Raw genomic sequence first — 15,024 nt, forward strand, 5'->3', positions numbered from 1 at the left:
ATTAAATGTGGACCCCAAGGGATGATACTGCGGCATTTACCTAAAGTTACAGGAGGACTATATGCAGTAATATATAAGTAGGTAGTGACTCCCATTCAATTGGACGAACCCAATTAAAATCCCTACCTACTAAGAAATTAAAGGGATTTTTCAAGACATCCCGTCCATAGGATATGTCATCATTATAAGGTGGCCAGGGACCCATACAGATCAGATACTTGAAGACATCACAGTATTTGGCTGGGCACAGTGACCTCTTCACTTATCAAGTACAGTGCAGAACATCCCCTTTTAAGTAATTGAGCAGTAAACTGGCCAAAAGATCAATGAATGTGATGTCTCATCAATCAGTTGATCTCTGGGGGTCCCAGATGTTGGACCCCACTAGTCTAATATAGGCAACCTATCTTAAAGGGGATTTCCAGGTTAAAAATACTAATAACGTAGCCTAAAGATAGGTTATCAGTATCAGATCAGTGGGGCTAAAACACCCGGCACCCTTATCAATTATATGTTCTCGGCAACATATACACAAAGAATGGCAGAAGAATCAGACAGATCTGTTCTCTATATAGTGGCCAGATCAGGTATTGCAGATCCGCTCCCATTTACTTGAATGTGGGCTAAACTGCAGTGACTCTGTTCAGCCACAACACAGAGAACGGAGCTATTTGCTTCCTGCTACATTCTCTGTGTATCAGCTGCTGGATTGATGGGGGTGGCAAATGTCAGTCCTCCACAAATATGAAATTCATGACCTATCTTTCAGATAGATCACATGTGTTCATACTAGAAAACCCCTTTAAGAATAGGTCACCAATATCTTATTTCCAGAAAACTATAATACGGGAGCAGCGCAACACAAATTTATAAGAAAAGAGGATTAAAATTGTGATTACAAAGAGTTATTAAAATAATAATTATAATAAGATAACCCCAAAGAGAGAAGATGCCAACAATAAAATATGATGAGCACGTGTCGCCTTATTTTACTTTACTATGGCGCTATTCAGACAGCCTGGAATCTCTAGTCCTATTTGATAAGTCAAGATCAAGTATAAGAGTAATACATTGAGCTTCAATACTTTTACTACAGCTTGACCTCACTTCCTGAGATAAAAGCCTGTCACGTAAATCTATTTTAAAGGAAAATGTGTACACTGTAATACAATGACAAGCACGGCGTATCCGGTATATAGATCAATAGATCGCTCCATGTACCACACAACACCCACTCACATGTCCTGAATCCACCAGCTTTACACACTGAGCATTACACAGTACACAGAATAAGAAATACACTAAATGTATCAAAGCAAACTCAAAACACTGCATAAATAATACACAAAAATAACAAATAATTCCACCCAAATCATGGCTATACACTGCCTATAGTCACCAACACTGCTCATTCCCATACAAATCCATCCTTCAGTCTGACCTTGTGACTGTCATCTGGTGCAACGTGTGTGGGAAAATCATGTGAGCGCAGCACCATTTGGAGGGTTCACACCATACATCGCTTTACCTATGTTTCATCTATATACAATATAGATATTAATTAATGTTATTATCCCAAATGTTTGATCCACAAAGAACATCACAAACACAAAATCTGCATGGATTTGTTTCACAATAAAGTTCTTTACTTTTTTACTTTTTCAAAAGTTGCAAAACGTTAAAACGCAAGTCATACTTGTTAAAATCTGCTGCAACAGGGAAAAAATGCAACAAATAGATCAAGATTTTATAATCCTGTTATTTGCAAGCTATGCCATTTTTTTCTTGAAAGATACCGGATAACGGAGTAGACTTCTAGCTTATAGAGATTTTAACATACCATAAACATAACCATATTTAAGCTAATGTTCTAGAAAATAAAAAGTTAAACATTTTTGCAATTAGAAGTAATTGAAAATTTTGCAGTTTTAAAAAATTTCTAAAATCATCTTAGTGGTGACAGTATTTTACCTTGTTTGGTTTCCAATGGATATCATCATGAATGTAGGAACTTTCTATAGTCAGGGGCTTGTCAGAAACTCAGTTATTGTGTCCAGGCTATCTTCTCATACATGTAGTAACCCTACTTGATATCGTGTCCATAATAAGGACATGGTGGCTGAGTTTCTGACAAGTCTTAAGCTAGGATCAAAATAGCAATCGAGTCTCCATCGTTTCGGTCCAAGAGAGCTTGTCCACTTAAAAAGTGGTTACCCGCAGATAGTCCGTATAGACTATAGTGTCATCTGCCGGGTTTCCAACGGTTTTATACTGAAAATTTTAGGCAGAGACTCCAACATCGATGTGAACTTAGCCTAAGACCATAGAAAGTTTCTGCATTCACGACAGTATCTATTGGTAACAGATCAAGAGATCAAAAGATTGTCATCACTAAGGTGGTCAAAAAAAATCTTTTAAAAACGCTGAAAAATCTGAATTAGTTATATTGAAGGTGTTGAGATTACTTATCTTAAAGAAAAGTACCGTATTAAAAATGTAACATCATTCACACACATCACAGGTTCTTTTCCTATTTGCGATGAGTCACAAGCGACGCAGGACTTTTGCCAGCAAAAGATCTCCATACATTAGACCGGGCAATGGTGGTGGACAACTGAGCACCAGGGACAGGTGAGTATGATTTTTTTTTCACCTTCCCTGGCCTCCTCCCTGAATCCTGAAATTCGTGGACAACCCCATTAAAGGGAATGGGTTTGTATTAGAGTACCTTCAACCTACAAGTAGCCTTATCCAGCAATGAAACACCTTGAGAACAAGGAGGATCCTGCCATGTAAACTGTATGGAATAACCACAAAAGGGAGCATTCATAGATACATGTCCTCTTTTATTGTCTCCATCCAGCTTGGTACAAAAAGGCCAAAGGGTAATTGAAACCAGAATGTTGGCACCCTGCGTCCATCCAGCACTCTATATGTTACAATATAGAACAGAGCCTGATCTATCATGGAGCTAAACAGAAAAACATTGTTGATATAATTTGTTAATACAGCTCCTGGAGAGGTGGGACACTGTCTGGAGTGACAACTACTGGGACACAAATTAAAGGGGTTATCCACGAAATACAGATTTTAGCCAGAAGGTCGGAGAAGGGGATATATATATCTATCTCCGTGGTGCTTTGGTGTCCCAGGCCGAAGTCCTCGCTCTATATGACCGATGACGCCGATCAGCGGCCTAAGGAAAGGACCCAGAAGGTCAAGCACATACATCACCTGTGAGGTCCAGGTTCCTATCCTTAGGTCACTGATTAGTCTCAGCAATCTCGTGCTGCGAGGACTTTTGCTAGAAATTTGTATTTCATGGACAACCCCTTTAATCATGGCAAATCAATAGGTTGCCAGTGTAGTACAGGACAAGACAAATCCTTCAGCGTAAGGACACTCTTTGGAGCCAACTCCTGAAGATCCTGAACAGGACACCCCTCTGTCATTGAGTGGTTCCTAAAAGGGTACATGAATGCAATTTTAGAAAACAGACTAGCCCATATAAGTGATTGTATAGTTTTTCTAGAATGGTCCATCTAAAATAAACAGATCACTTGTCTCATGTGCTAGTGATCCATGGCGCTGCAGAATCTGGCGGCAAGTATTCAATTCCTCTGCAGTGCCTCCTCAGGATGAATGCTGCATTACATTCTGCTCACTGATATCAAGAGACTGTCCATGTACTGCACTGACATCCCTGGTGTGCTCTTTGTAGACATCTTACACACTGATGAAGGTCCTGAATGAAAGACCCTCCTCTATTAACCCACAACGTCCGAATAGGACATATCACAATGGGTTTTTAAGATGTTTGTCATGTGGCTTACTACCCCAATACCTCTTACAATGTGATGGATAAGAGCTCTTGAGTCATGGTGGTACATACATGTTTGTAAGATGGTGAACATCCCAGACTGTCCTACTAGCATCACAGTCCAGCATTAGCATCTGTGCATGGAAATAGTCACCTGTGTGATCAGATGGGAATGGACCACTAAGACAGACATTTCTGGTGGCCTGGAAACATCGGCCTGGTGGTTTCAGTCATTGCGGGTATTCAGAGATAATTTGACACTAAGCAGACACAGCAGGGCTCCTATTCTCTATACAGTATTAAAGCTGATGGCAGCTGAAGCCTGGTGGCTCTCGAAAGCTGCATCCTTAGAAAGAGTAAAGCTAAGGCGGATGATGTGTATGGAGTCACTGTGTATGACAACTATCCTCAACACCACAAGTACAACACAAACCAATCACGTCATAGAATAGGAAACCCCTACTGTATCCTACAACATCAGCGTGCAATGGACAGCTAGCAAACCCCCTGACATATTGTAAGAACTGTCCAAGCAGAGCTGCATTTACCTATAGACACAATGTCTGGACACAATACATAGCACCATGGCTCAGGATCTATGTCACGTGTCTACGAGACACTGTATTCTCCCATCCCGATGATGTCACCTGTAGTCCCTTGCCCATTACAAGTCTCTTGTGCATGCTGTAAGGTTTGCTGCAAATTGTTGGAGGATTTTCTGTACTGTCGAGATAATATCAGTCTATGTATGTTCTCTGGCTTCAAGGATAAGTGCCCACTATACATATAGGATCATGAAATTCTCATACATAACAATAATGTCATTATCATGTCAACACATCTATACTATGACTGTATGAAACTAAAAACATCTGATCCAATAAGCCATTGTAAGCAGCAGTCTACTTAAAGGGGAACTCTACATTCAGCACACAGAGAATCAGTTGAGGTATAAGGTTACATTGTAAACTCTTTTAAAGCTTTATCAATGGGACACCTCTTGGGGTTCACTGTATACAGGGGGAAGGATGGCATGGTCTGATTCAAAGCATTATATACCATAAAATCAATGTATAGATCATGTCTAGCCAGCCATATAGACAGGGAGATACATAAATAACACCCCTACCCCTGCAGCTCTGAGTTCACATTGTAAAGTTTACGCCATTCAGGTGCTTGTACAGGTTACTCCATGTGCTGCCAGCACCCAGTATAGGTTATATGCAGGGGTAGATACATGTGTATAGGTTCTATAGGCCAATATATACATGGTTAAGCATTTGTATAGGATCTATAGACCTCAATGTATAGGTGTGAGCACATGAGTATACATTTATAGACCCTCCAGCCATGCCAAACATATTTATAGGTTTTATAGACCCCAGTACACAGGGTGAGCATAAATCTATAGGTTCTATAGACCCCTATGTACAGGGGTAAGTACATTTCTATAGGTATATACATCCCCATATACAGATGTGAACACATCTGTATATGGGGATACATACAGGGGTGAGCACATGTCTGTAGATCCTATAGATTCCTTATACACAAGGGTGCACATGTCTAAAGATTCTAAACACCTCACAAACAGAGGAAGGTACATGCCTATAGACCCCCCCCAAAAAAACAGGGAGTTAACACTTGTCTATAGGTTTTCTACAACCCCATGCACATGGGTGAGAACATATGTGTATATCCTATAGACCCTCTAAATATATAGAGGTGCACATGTCGTTAGGTTCTGCAGAGCCCATATGCAGGGGTAAGCACATGTCTGTAGGTGCTATAAGTTCTTTATACACAGGGGTGCACATGTTTATAGGTTGTACACACTTCATATACAGGGTGGTTGCACATGCCTATAGAGCCCAGTATATAGAGGTGAGCACATGGCTATAGGTTCTATTCACCCCCATATAGATAGGTGTGAACATGTGTGTAGGTCCTGTTGTTCCCCTATATCCAGAGGGGAGCACATGTCTATAGCCCCCCATCTGGTGGGGTGAGCACATGTCTACAGGCTGTATACACCCCCATATACACACACAGCCCCAGTGACAATAGGCAGCAGCAGCAGCAGTATTTACCTCCAGAGCTGTCCTAGCTGCAGGATATGGATGAATGACTGCAGGAGCCAGATGCAGAAGGAGCACGAAGCGGACCTGGTGTTGGCTTGTCGGGCGGTGCTGCTGCTGCCGACCCCGGCCGGGTTGTTGGGCTTGTTGCTGGCTGTAGACGCCTGTCTCTGCGGGGTGGAGGGTCGCACGTCCACCTCCCCCGGCGCCGCGGCCGCAGTCTTGCCGTCCACCGGAGAGCACTGGGCGCTGTTCTCGGTGCTGAAATCGTGGACGAACCACCTGAAGCTGAACACCTGCACGGACAACGAGCCCAGAACCACGAAGAACAGCGTGAGCCCGAACCACCAGCGCTGGCCCCGCAGGTAGTAGTCCACGGACAGCCAGATGTCACTGCCCACATCGGCGAAGTACACGGCCACCGCCGCCAGGATCCACAGGCAATCCCACACCGAGTAGCGCTGCTGCTCCCGGGCCAGGCGCAGGCACAGCGCCGGAGACCCTCCCCCGGCGCTACCGGCCACTCTGCTGCAGCAGCACCGGGAGCCGCCGTCCGAGCAGCCCCCATCCCCTGCACCTGAACCCGGGTGAGATCCCGAAGCCAAGCCCTGCACGGAGCCCGAGTGATCCGAGTTCTGCAGGGGGGTGAAGGCGACGTCGCTCTTCTTCATCTTCAGCATCCCGTCTGACTTGGCCGCCATGATGGGGAGCAGGGAAAAAAATAAAAAAGAATCAAAAAATGTAGCGATGAATCGAGGGGAGAACGGAGGAGCAGATCCCTCCTTTATTAGGTGACAGCCGCTGCCTGGCCCCGGCCTCCGCCCCTCCTCCTCCCGGCTTCCCTCCACCTCCTCTCCCTCATAGAGTAGAGGCTGGGCCGGGCCGCCGAGAGCGCCGCCTGTCTGCGTGAGCCAGCCAACCTCACCCTGCAGCCACCCTGCCTGGACCACAGCCCTCCTCCTCCCCAGCCTCACACACAGGCGGATGATGGGATGAGGTCATCCCTTTCCCTCTCTCCTCTGCTTTACCTCCCCTGTCTCTTACACTAGCAGTGCAGGAGGAGGAGGGGATGCAGCAAGGCGGAGAGAGAGGTGAAACGAGGATAGAGGGACCCACAAAGCAGTCATGTCCTGCCAGGCACTACACAATGGAGCAGGGCGCAGCACCCCCTATAGGACGCTCATCACCCACTGTGACATTCAGGACCCCCTGTAGGACGCCCATCATAGGATTCTCATCATCCACTGTGACATTCAGGACCCCTGTAGGATACTCATCATCTATTATAGGACGCTCATCATCCACTGTGACATTCAGGACCCCCTATAGGACACCCATCATAGGACGCTCATCACCCAGTGTGACATTCAGGACGCCCTATAGGACACCCATCATAGGACTCTCATCATCTATTATGACATTCAGGACCCCCTATAGGACACTCATCATCCACTGTGACATTCAGGACCCCTGTAGGATACTCATCATCTATTATAGGACTCTCATCATCTATTATGACATTCAGGACCCCCTATAGGACACTCATCATCCACTGTGACATTCAGGACCCCTGTAGGATACTCATCATCTATTATAGGATGCTCATCATCCAATGTGACATTCAGAACCCCCTATAGGACACCCATCATAGGACTCTCATCATCCATTATGACATTCAGGACCCCCTATAGGACACTCATCATCCACTGTGACATTCAGGACCCCCTATTGTACACTCATCATCCACTATGACATTCAGGACACCCATCATAGGACTCTCATCTTCTATTGTGGCATTCAGCACCCCCTATTGGACTCTCATCATCCACTATGACATTCAGAACCTCCTATAGGGCAATCATCATCTATTATAGGATGCTCATCATCCACTATGACATTCAGGACCCCCTATAGGACGCTCATCATCCACTGTGACATTCAGGACCCCCTATAGGACATCTATTATAGGACTCCCAGCATTCACTATTACATTCAGGACCCCCTATAGGACACTCAACATATATTATGGGATGCTCATCATCCACTAAGACATTCAAGACCCTCTATAGGGCACTCAGCATTTATTATAGGACATTCAGCATCTACTATGACATTCAGGATCCCCTATAGGACACTAATCTGTTTAGGATGCTTATCATCTATAAGAACACTCATCATCTATTATAGGATGCTTATCATCCATTATTACATTCATCAACCATTATGACACTCATCACCCTCTATATTCATCATTTATTATAGCATGCTCATCATCTATTATGGCATTCAGGACCTCATGTAGAACAATCATCATCTATTATGTGCTGCTTATCATCCATTATGATATTATTCATCACCCACTATACGATATTCATCATTCATAGCATGCTTATAATCCATTATGACATTCAGCACCCCCTACAGGACACTCATCATCCATTCTAGGAAACTCATCATACATTCTGGCATTCTGCACTCTTTATGGGACATTCATTATAGGATGCTCTTCATCCATTATGAGATTCAAGAACCCCTATAAGACACTCATTATGACATTCAACAACCCTATAAGAATTCCATCATCCAAGATGACATTCAGCAGTCCATATAGGGTGTTCATCATTCAATATGGCATACTCATTAACTATGATGACATTCAGGACCCTATAAGACACTCATCATCCATTATAGGATGCTCATCATCCATTCTAACATTCAGCACCCCCTATAGGACACTCCTCATTTATTCTAAGATGTTCATCATCCATTATGACATTCAGTGCCCCCCCTCCCAAATAGGACACTCATTTATTATAGAAACTTATCACCCATTATAACATTCAGCACCCCCTATAGGACGCTCCTCATTTATTGTAGGATGTTTATCATCAATTATGACATTCAGGACACCATATAGAATACCCATCATACATTATAGGGTGCTCATCATCAATTTTAACATTCATTACCCCCCATAGGACACTCATCACCCATTAAAACGTCAAACATCCCCCATAGAACAATCAGTATGACTTATAGGTTTGTTACAATTTAATACATAATATTCATCATCCCCAATGAAATGCTCCTAATCCATGATATGACATTCAGCGCCCCCTATAAGTCACTCAGGATCACTTTAATTGCATTTACCCTGTGAAATGTGATATTTAGCATCATATAGTGCATACAGTATAGGAGCACGTCATCCACTATGGAATCCTTAGCACTATCTGTCTGACAGTCAGTGCTCCTTATAAAATGTCCTATAGGACACTCAGTCTGCCCTATTGACACAGCATGTTCTATGGTATGCAGCAGTCATTGTCTACTATATGACACTTTGTATCCCTGTCTGTAACACACAGCATTCCATACATAACATTAAGTATCCTCTATATAGCACTCAGATGATTTGCTACAGTAATCTATATGGGACTCAGTGTCCCCTAAATTTTATCATTTTCATGTTATGCAACTTTGCATTTCTATAAAAATGTAATAATTCACTGAAAGCAAATGTTTATATATTAACTGAAAGACACTTTAATGATAAAATAAATTTAATACTAATAAGTTCCATACATAAATTGGGAATGCAAACACAATGTACACTAAAGTATACGCTACCATTTACACTCTACAGTCTACACTGTAGTCCACACTACACTAAAATCTACACCATAAACTACAATATTAACTCTACTACAATGTGCTCTATAATCTGCACTATGGCCTACACTACAATCTGCACTGTAACCTACACTGACATTTATGTTGTAATGTGCAAATATTCTACTCTACAATCTACAATACCATCTACACTACAATATACTGTATATTCTACTCTACAATCTACAATGCCATCTACACTACAATATACTGTATATTCCACTCTACAATCGATACTACACTACAATGTACAATACCAGCTACACTACAATATACTGTATATTCCACTCTACAATCTATACTACACTACAATGTACAATACCATCTACACTACAATATACTTTATATTCTACTCAACAATCTATACTACACTACAATGTACAATACCAGCTACACTACAATATACTGTATATTCCACTCTACAATCTATACTACACTACAATGTACAATACCATCTACACTACAATATACTGTATATTCCACTCTACAATCTATACTATACTACAATACCAGCTACACTACAATATACTGTATATTCCACTCTACAATCTATACTACACTACAATCTACAATACCAGCTACACTACAATATACTGTATATTCCACTCTACAATCTATACTACACTACAATGTACAATACCAGCTACACTACAATATACTGTATATTCCACTCTACAATCTATACTACACTACAATGTACAATACCATCTACACTACAATACACTTTATATTCTACTCTACAATCTACAATGCCATCTACACTACAATATACTGTATATTCCACTCTACAATCTATACTACACTACAATGTACAATACCATCTACACTACAATATACTGTATATTCTACTCTACAATCTATACTACACTACAATGTACAATACCATCTACACTACAATATACTGTATATTCTACTCTACAATCTATACTACACTACAATGTACAATACCATCTACACTACAATATACTGTATATTCCACTCTACAATCTATACTACACTACAATGTACAATACCAGCTACACTACAATATACTGTATATTCCACTCTACAATCTATACTACACTACAATGTACAATACCATCTACACTACAATATACTTTATATTCTACTCAACAATCTATACTATACTACAATGTACAATACCAGCTACACTACAATACACTTTATATTCTACTCAACAATCTATACTACACTACAATGTACAATACCATCTACACTACAATATACTGTATATTCTACTCAACAATCTATACTACACTACAATAATAATAATAATAATAATTTTTATTTATATAGCGCCAACATATTCCGCAGTGCTGTACAATTTGTAGGGTTCAGATACAGACAGATACAAAATAAAGAACGTCATTTCACACAATGGGACTGAGGGCCCTGCTCACAAGAGCTTACAATCTATGAGGTAGAAAGGATGACACAAGAGGTAGGAGGGGCGGCATTGCTTATACAGTGTTCAGACAATTTTGTAATAGAGGTTGCAGCCATTACACAAACAAAGCTTTATGGGCCGTCACTAGTAGTGTCCTTTAACATGTGGATAGAGCATGGACAAATATGTTAGGCTGAAAAGGCATCAAGAAGGGTTTGCATTAGGAATTGTGATAGGCCTGTCTGAAAAAATGCGTCTTTAGTTTGCGTTTGAAACTGTAGAAATTGGGAGTTAATCTGATTGTCCGGGGTAGAGCATTCCAGAGAAGTGGTGCAACTCGGGAGAAGTCTTGTATACGAGCGTGGGAGGTTCTGATAATAGAGGATGTAAGTGTTAGGTCATTGAGTGAGCGGAGAACACGGGTTGGGCGGTAGACAGAGATGAGGGAGGAAATGTAGGGAGGTGCGGCATTACGGAGAGCCTCGTGGATGAGGGTGATAACTTTATATTTTATTCTATATTGAATAGGCAGCCAATGTAGCGACTGGCACAGACCAGAGGCATCGTTGTAGCGTCTAGACTGATAGATGAGCCTGGCCGCTGCATTCAGAATAGATTGTAGAGGGGAGAGTTTAGTGAGGGGAAGACCGATTAATACAATACAATACAATACAATACCATCTACACTACAATATACTGTATATTCTACTCTACAATCTATACTACACTACAATGTACAATACCAGCTACACTACAATATACTTTATATTCTACTCTACAATCTATACTACACTACAATCTACAATACCATCTACACTACAATATACTTTATATTCTACGCTACAATCTATACTATACTACAATGTACAATACCAGCTACACTACAATACACTTTATATTCTACTCTACAATCTATACTACACTACAATGTACAATACCATCTACACTACAATATACTGTATATTCTACTCTACAATCTATACTACACTACAATGTACAATACCATCTACACTACAATATACTGTATATTCTACTCTACAATCTATACTATACTACAATGTACAATACCAGCTACACTACAATACACTTTATATTCTACTCAACAATCTATACTACACTACAATGTACAATACCATCTACACTACAATATATTTTATATTCTACTCTACAATCTATACTACACTACAATGTACAATACCATCTACACTACAATATACTTTATATTCTACTCTACAATCTATACTACCCTACAATCTACAATACCATCTACACTACAATATACTATATATTCTACTCTACAATCTATACTACACTACAATCTACAATACCAGCTACACTACAATATACTGTATATTCCACTCTACAATCTATATTATACTACAATACCAGCTACACTACAATATACTGTATATTCCACTCAACAATCTATACTACACTACAATGTACAATACCATCTACACTACAATATACTTTATATTCTACTCTACAATCTATACTACCCTACAATCTACAATACCATCTACACTACAATATACTATATATTTTACTCTACAATCTATACTACACTACAATCTACAATACCAGCTACACTACAATATACTGTATATTCCACTCTACAATCTATATTATACTACAATACCAGCTACACTACAATATACTGTATATTCCACTCTACAATCTATACTACACTACAATGTACAATACCATCTACACTACAATATACTATATATTCTACTCTACAATCTATACTACACTACAATCTACAATACCAGCTACACTACAATATACTGTATATTCTACTCTACAATCTATACTATACTACAATACCAGCTACACTACAATATACTGTATATTCCACTCTACAATCTATACTACACTACAATGTACAATACCATCTACACTACAATATACTTTATATTCTACTCTACAATCTATACTACCCTACAATCTACAATACCATCTACACTACAATATACTATATATTCTACTCTACAATCTATACTACACTACAATCTACAATACCAGCTACACTACAATATACTGTATATTCCACTCTACAATCTATACTATACTACAATACCAGCTACACTACAATATACTGTATATTCCACTCTACAATCTATACTAAACTACAATGTACAATACCATCTACACTACAATATACTTTATATTCTACTCTACAATCTATACTACACTACAATCTACAATACCAGCTACACTACAATACACTTTATATTCTACTCAACAATCTATACTACACTACAATGTACATTACCATCTACACTACAATATACTTTATATTCTACTCTACAATCTATACTACACTACAATGTACAATACCATCTACACTACAATATACTTTATATTCTACTCTACAATCTATACTACCCTACAATCTACAATACCATCTACACTACAATATACTATATATTCTACTCTACAATCTATACTACACTACAATCTACAATACCAGCTACACTACAATATACTGTATATTCCACTCTATAATCTATACTATACTACAATACCAGCTACACTACAATATACTGTATATTCCACTCTACAATCTATACTACACTACAATGTACAATACCATCTACACTACAATATACTATATATTCTACTCTACAATCTATACTACACTACAATTTACAATACCAGCTACACTACAATATACTGTATATTCCACTCTACAATCTATACTATACTACAATACCAGCTACACTACAATATACTGTATATTCCACTCTACAATCTATACTACACTACAATGTACAATACCATCTACACTACAATATACTTTATATTCTACTCTACAATCTATACTACACTACAATCTACAATACCAGCTACACTACAATACACTTTATATTCTACTCAACAATCTATACTACACTACAATGTACAATACCATCTACACTACAATATACTGTATATTCTACTCTACAATCTATACTACACTACAATGTACAATACCATCTACACTACAATATATTTTATATTCTACTCTACAATCTATACTACACTACAATCTACAATACCAGCTACACTACAATACACTTTATATTCTACTCAACAATCTATACTACACTACAATGTACAATACCATCTACACTACAATATACTATATATTCTACTCTACAATCTATACTACACTACAATCTACAATACCAGCTACACTACAATATACTGTATATTCTACTCTACAATCTATACTATACTACAATACCAGCTACACTACAATATACTGTATAATCCACTCTACAATCTATACTACACTACAATGTACAATACCATCTAGACTACAATATACTTTATATTCTACTCTACAATCTATACTACCCTACAATCTACAATACCATCTACACTACAATATACTATATATTCTACTCTACAATCTATACTACACTACAACCTACAATACCAGCTACACTACAATATACTGTATATTCCACTCTACAATCTATACTATACTACAATACCAGCTACACTACAATATACTGTATATTCCACTCTACAATCTATACTACACTACAATGTACAATACCATCTACACTACAATATACTTTATATTCTACTCTACAATCTATACTACACTACAATCTACAATACCAGCTACACTACAATACACTTTATATTCTACTCAACAATCTATACTACACTACAATGTACAATACCATCTACACTACAATATACTTTATATTCTACTCTACAATCTATACTACACTACAATGTACAATACCATCTACACTACAATATACTTTATATTCTACTCTACAATCTATACTACCCTACAATCTACAATACCATCTACACTACAATATACTATATATTCTACTCTACAATCTATACTACACTACAATCTACAATACCAGCTACACTACAATATACTGTATATTCCACTCTACAATCTATACTATACTACAATACCAGCTACACTACAATATACTGTATATTCCACTCTACAATCTATACTACACTACAATGTACAATACCATCTACACTACAATATACTTTATATTCTACTCTACAATCTATACTACACTACAATCTACAATACCAGCTAC

General features: G+C 39.0%; 1 protein-coding gene across 1 annotated transcript in view; it reads right to left on the reverse strand.

Annotated features, from left to right (window-relative positions):
- XKR4 (XK related 4) overlaps positions 1-6,903 on the reverse strand; it is a 242,550-nt gene extending 235,647 nt beyond the window's left edge. Inside the window, exon 1 of the mRNA XM_075270541.1 lies at positions 5,911-6,903. Within this exon, the coding sequence (XP_075126642.1) occupies positions 5,911-6,599 (689 nt within the window). The 5' untranslated portion in view covers positions 6,600-6,903. The remainder of the gene's footprint in view (positions 1-5,910) is intronic.
- Between the last annotated feature and the right edge of the window lie 8,121 nt (positions 6,904-15,024).

This window comes from Leptodactylus fuscus, chromosome 4 (genome assembly GCF_031893055.1).
Source record: "Leptodactylus fuscus isolate aLepFus1 chromosome 4, aLepFus1.hap2, whole genome shotgun sequence".
NCBI lineage: Eukaryota > Metazoa > Chordata > Amphibia > Anura > Leptodactylidae > Leptodactylus > Leptodactylus fuscus.